The following is a 6,431-nucleotide window of genomic DNA, read 5'->3' as shown; positions in this document are numbered from 1 at the left end:
CTACACACACAAAGTATATATTTTTTTTTATTTGAACCTTTATTTAACTAGGCAAGTCAGTAAAGAACAAATTCTTAATTACAATGACGGCCTACGCCAGCCAACCCTGGATGACGCTGGGCCAATTGTGCGCTGCCCTATAGGACTCTCAATCGGCCGATTGCGATACAGCCTGGATTCGAACCAGGCTGTCTGTAGTGATGCCTCTAGCACTGAGATGAGGTGCCTTAGACCGCTGCGCCACTCTGGAGTCCTTATATGCACTCACTGATCCCCTTGAGCGCCTCAGTTAACTAACACTAACTTTAGAGTGAACACTAACCCTCCATGCTCAAAGGCTTGGAAAGTGCCCTTGAAAACCACCAGGTTGATTGGGTGAAAGCACACACATACACACGCATCCCTCCGTCTCGTCTCACCACTGTCGAAGGCCTTGGAGGTCCCCTTAAGCACCTCCAGGGTGATTGCAGCGATGATGTCCGCCTGCCTGGCGATGGCCTGGGCTCTCTCCACCGCCTCTGCCCCCAGAGACGTGATCATCTGGGTACCATTAATTAACGCCAGGCCCTATGGGCAGGGGAGAGAGTTGGCTTTTAACCCAGTCCCCACACAAACATCCCCTTGGAAACCAGGGTTAGCCCAAACAACTGTGGTCCAGAGAGCTGAAATGAAGAAGAGTTGGTCCAACCAGAGCCCAGTGACATGTCAAATAGAGGAGTCTCATCCCATCAAAACAACTCTCTCAAGGACTGGAGTTAAACACCTTTGTTGTGGAAAATCAGAGAACATTCTGTTTTGTCAGCAGCCATTTGCAAACGGATTGAAGTTGGTTTGTTGTAAATGGTACACAAATACACAGTGTGAACTCAAAGCAACCGCTCCATGGAGTGACAAAGAACAACAGAAGAGTAGATGAGTATGTTCGCTTTACCTCCTTGGGCTTCAGTGATATTGGCTTGAGTCCATGAGCCTCGAGTACCTGGGCAGAGGGATGAAAGGGGACAAGAGGGGAAAAGCAAATGTAAAAGGTCAAGGGTTGTAGAAAAACAAACATGTTTTCTCCTCTGACCTCTCAGTAGTCAGTCTACCACTGTGTTGATCCCAATGTCAACATTTTCCCTGGATATTGTGCAATGTCCCCATCATCCAGGAGTTCCAGTGACATCAGTTTGCTAGTTATACAGTTACACGCCGTCGTTATAAATAAGAATTTTCCCTGAATTGCCTGGTTACATAAAGGTAAAAGAGAACATGAAATAAATGCAGTGATATGACTTACGTATTTGGCGTCGGCCCATCCACTCTTGGGCGACCACATCTTGCCTTCTCCCATCAGCCCCAGAGCCAGGTGGGAGAGAGGGGCCAGGTCTCCGCTGGCACCTACTGTCCCCTTCTCAGGGACGAAGGACAGGCAGGACGCTATAAGGAGAAGACAATCGGAGATGTGAGAGATAGACCCCAGTCAACGTTTCCCTGTTTCTGTTTGTTTAACATTGCTGTTGTTTCAATGAAAGACTCTCTGAAGTGGCCCATTCAATGGAAGTAATGGAACCAAAATAACAAATGGAACCAAAAGAACCAATGGAAGAAAATAACTTACGGAACCAAAAGAACATATGGAACCAAAAGAACATATGGAACCAAAAGAACATATGGAACCAATGGTTACTCCTAGGAGTAACACTGGATGCTCAGTTATCATGGTTAAGTCAAATTGACAAAGTTGTTGTGAAGATGGGTAGAGGTACACTATATATACAAAAGTATGTGGACACCTGTTCAAATTAGTGGATTCTGCTATTTCAGCCACACTTGTTGCTGACAGGTCTATAAAATCGAGCACATAGCCATGCAATCTCCATAGACAAAACATTGGCAGTAGAATGGCCTTACTGAAGAGCTCAGTTAATTTCAACGTGACACTGAAGTCAGTTCATCAAATTTCTGCCATGCGAGAGCTGCCCCGGTCAACTTTAAGTGCTGTTATTGTGAAGTGGAAACATCTAGGAACAACAACAGTTTTAATTAAACACGTGAATTCTTTAGATAAAGGGTTCTTTAATATGTCTAATATAGTATGGAACACGACTGTAAAAGGGTGGTATAACCTTTGACCTCTATCATGGCTTTCCCTTGTGGGTTGATCAGCCTCAGGGGATGGCCATTTGGATAGTTAATTTGAGGTCATTTGTGATACTGATTTCAAGGTAAATGAATTATGATGGAGTTTATAGCTCTTGGACATAATTGTAGTTTGAACCACAGAGGAGAAAGTGGAATTGAGACAGGGCAAATTATGGGGAGAAGGGAAATAGACTCTAGTGAGAATAAGAAAGAGGTTCAGGATTCTGTTGTAAACACTGACTGTGAAGGTTTAGAATTGGCTACTATTGATTTGGTATTACAACAGGAACAGAAATCCTATTTATCATCGATAATAAATAGGGGAAGTTATGGTCCTTTGAGGTTTGGACAGGACATATTTTAAGCAAATAGGGCAGGAAAATACAATGAGATAGAAAAATAGTGATTTTATAAGCATGAAAATTATTTATGAAAATAAATAAGTTGCAGTTCTTAGGGATGGTAAATTACTGTAGATAAGGTATCCCACACTATGCAACATATATTAAATTATTGATGAGACTGAAGGGTTACTGTTTAAATATAATAATCTCCGGCACGGCCCACGCTTGGATTGCGTCCTACCTGACAGGTCGCTCCTACCAGGTGGCGTGGCGAGAATCTGTCTCCTCACCACGCGCTCTCACCACTGGTGTCCCCCAGGGCTCTGTTCTAGGCCCTCTCCTATTCTCGCTATACACCAAGTCACTTGGCTCTGTCATAACCTCACATGGTCTCTCCTATCATTGCTATGCAGACGACACACAATTAATCTTCTCCTTTCCCCCTTCTGATGACCAGGTGGCGAATCGCATCTCTGCATGTCTGGCAGACATATCAGTGTGGATGACGGATCACCACCTCAAGCTGAACCTCGGCAAGACGGAGCTGCTCTTCCTCCCGGGGAAGGACTGCCCGTTCCATGATCTCGCCATCACGGTTGACAACTCCATTGTGTCCTCCTCCCAGAGCGCTAAGAACCTTGGCGTGATCCTGGACAACACCCTGTCGTTCTCAACTAACATCAAGGCGGTGGCCCGTTCCTGTAGGTTCATGCTCTACAACATCCGCAGAGTACGACCCTGCCTCACACAGGAAGCGGCGCAGGTCCTAATCCAGGCACTTGTCATCTCCCGTCTGGATTACTGCAACTCGCTGTTGGCTGGGCTCCCTGCCTGTGCCATTAAACCCCTACAACTCATCCAGAACGCCGCAGCCCGTCTGGTGTTCAACCTTCCCAAGTTCTCTCACGTCACCCCGCTCCTCCGCTCTCTCCACTGGCTTCCAGTTGAAGCTCGCATCCGCTACAAGACCATGGTGCTTGCCTACGGAGCTGTGAGGGGAACGGCACCTCAGTACCTCCAGGCTCTGATCAGGCCCTACACCCAAACAAGGGCACTGCGTTCATCCACCTCTGGCCTGATCGCCTCCCTACCACTGAGGAAGTACAGTTCCCGCTCAGCCCAGTCAAAACTGTTCGCTGCTCTGGCCCCCCAATGGTGGAACAAAATCCCCCACGACGCCAGGACAGCGGAGTCAATCACCACCTTCCGGAGACACCTGAAACCCCACCTCTTTAAGGAATACCTAGGATAGGATAAAGTAATCCTTCTCACCCCCCCTTAAAAGATTTAGATGCACTATTGTAAAGTGGCTGTTCCACTGGATGTCATAAGGTGAATGCACAAATTTGTAAGTCGCTCTGGATAAGAGCGTCTGCTAAATGACTTAAATGTAAATGTAAATAGACAAGCACATATACATCTAAGAACATACAAAGCAGCACCGATAACTCTTAAAGTAGATAAGATACTTGACAGAGAATTGATACAGGATAGACATGAACAGACGCCCAAGGGAGAATTGGACGTGTGGAGAATGAAAGGGGCGCTCCTACATGATAATGTCAGACATAAGGATAATTTACTAATCTTACCTAAGTCATTGTTTAGAGATGCGGCAAGGTTGTTACCTGGGCGGAGCCAGGTATCAAAGGGGGGAAGGGTCAATTGTGGCCTAGGATAGGACGGGGCCTAGGGGGACCTAGGATAGGACACTTTGCTAACACTTTGCTAACAAGTAGGCATAAAAGTTGAAGATAGAACAAATGAGAAACTGTTTGTTAACCAAACCTGTATGTCCAAGATTTTATGCACTACAGGTGAATTACAGGAGAAGGTGATTCACTCAATCCAGTCCCTGAGGAGAATAGACGGGAAGCAGCCCCGTTGGGAGGGGCCATACCAAGCACACCCTGGTGACAGCCTTCGCTGTGAGAATAGCTGAAAGAGCTACCTGGGTTCATATCACACACTGCAAAAGGGTAAGACACAATGACACTGTCGAACAATCACAGTGCTAGAGAGGAGAACCGAAACCAACAGGGTTCGGGGGTCATCTCTCTAATGAAGATTCCCTGACCCAGTCCTTTCCCTACTGTGAGCGTTCATAGAAGTGAAAGTGTGGGCTGGCCTCTGGCTGGTGATATGTTCTCTAGGAGGGGGTGGAGCTTTACAGGAGTGTGCTGATTGGTCTGAGTTGTCTTATTGTGAAAGGTTCTCATTTCCAGGACTCTGGAGAAATTGATGAGACAACAGATAGTGAGATACGGGCCGATTCCGAGCTCGGACCAGTGGAATGATATGTGGACCAGTGGAATACATGACTCTAGACCTAGCAGATGGATCCGGCTCCTTCACATACGAGGAGCCTATGTTGGATGAAACCATTTTTAATGTTTAGGTTCTCTCTTGTTTTGATGTTTAGACTGTTTTTTTTATGAAGATTATAACGAAAATCCTGACAAGAAGAGTTATGATTCTGATGTAGGCCTAGAACAGTCAATGTAAATACATATACTGGTCTTTGCTGGGTTTAATTTGGATAACTAGAAATAGTTTTAATAAAAATAGATGTGCTTTTTAATATTTTAATAAAAATAGATGTGTGCTTTTTAACATTCTAATAAAAATAGGTGTGATTGGGTGTATAATATTTCACCATAGGGTGGATATGTTATGGGATTTTTATGAATAATGACTCAATTATGTATACATTTAACTTATAACTATAACTAAACAGAATACTACTCTGTTACTGTATGAATGTATGAATCGTATTATGATCATAATACTGAATATAATGTGTGTAGTTTTAGCCAAGAATTAGAAGGACTTTCTGTTCCTTGTTAGAAATTAATGGATCTATCAATTTGTAAGTCGCTCTGGATAAGAGCGTCTGCTAAATGACTTAAATGTAAATGTAAATGTAAATCAGACTGGCTGGAATACTGTGTTCCTTACAGGACATTCTGTCCCTACCCAGGGATGTGAGAGACCTTTGGCTTGTAGTAGATTGTTTAACACAGGGGTGTCAAAGTCAAATGGACGGAGGGTCAAATAAAACATTTAGCTACAAGCCGAGGGCCGGACTGTTCGAATGTTCATTGAAAAATTTTTAAATGACGCATATAGTCTAGTGAACCTAATTGAACCTACTGAAAACCTAACAAATATATTCCAATATGATCAGATAAATAAAGCAATATTTTCTTATGACTCTGTCAGTAATCTTTAATTTTCAACAGACACAAAAGACAAATTTCCTTTATATAAAAATCCCCATAACATGAACATTAAATGAAAGAAACCGGTATTCAAGGCACCATCAGTAGCCTATATTTTCTATTTTAGCAAAAGTGGGCTAAATTTACTTCAAAGAAAAAAAACAATAATAGCAATTTTCTATCATCCACTCAACTGAAATATTTTTAAAATATAATTGGATTGAAATACAATAAAATAAAGTGCAAAAATCTATTAATCAAAAACAACACTTTGTTTAAGGAGAAGTAACATGCAGTGAAAACAAATATTAAACTTTAACTTTTAAACTTGAACTGAGTAAAAACTCTAAATATGTGATTGCACAGTAATGTTCACTTGTTTGAGGTTGAGGGTGATACTTGGTGGTGTCCCATCTTTTCCACAAGTTCATCAATGTTCGGGGGTAAGGCTCTGAGCTGAGGAAATCCTCAGAATTGAGTGGAGGTGTTCAGCAGTAAGTCGACTTCTGTGTGATGTTTTGTTCAAGTTCATCAAAGAAAACAGTTGTTCACACAGGTATGTGCTGCCAAACATAGACAACGTTTGAGCAGCCTGGATGCGCAGCTGGGGCATTGTGTCGGGAGGAAACGGGCGAACTCCGCAGCACCCACTGCCGCATATTTTGCCCTCAGTGCATCATTGCATTGGAGGTCAATCAACTCCATTTGGAGGTTTGGTGGTGAGCTTTCCACGTCAACAGCA

The 6,431-nt window shown here is 43.5% G+C and overlaps 1 protein-coding gene across 1 annotated transcript in view; it reads right to left on the bottom strand.

The window, feature by feature from the left end:
* The window catches only part of LOC118377652 (histidine ammonia-lyase-like), a 61,201-nt gene that overhangs the window by 13,167 nt on the left and 41,603 nt on the right, over positions 1 to 6,431 (bottom strand). Inside the window, exons 2-4 of the mRNA XM_052467027.1 lie at positions 1,280 to 1,425; positions 932 to 979; positions 420 to 567 (exon numbers count right to left, since the gene is read on the bottom strand). Coding sequence (XP_052322987.1) covers positions 420 to 567; positions 932 to 979; positions 1,280 to 1,425 — 342 coding nt within the window. The remainder of the gene's footprint in view (positions 1 to 419; positions 568 to 931; positions 980 to 1,279; positions 1,426 to 6,431) is intronic.

This window comes from Oncorhynchus keta, chromosome 17 (genome assembly GCF_023373465.1).
Source record: "Oncorhynchus keta strain PuntledgeMale-10-30-2019 chromosome 17, Oket_V2, whole genome shotgun sequence".
NCBI classification, from domain to species: domain Eukaryota; kingdom Metazoa; phylum Chordata; class Actinopteri; order Salmoniformes; family Salmonidae; genus Oncorhynchus; species Oncorhynchus keta.
This window is presented reverse-complemented; position numbering and strand designations above follow the sequence as displayed.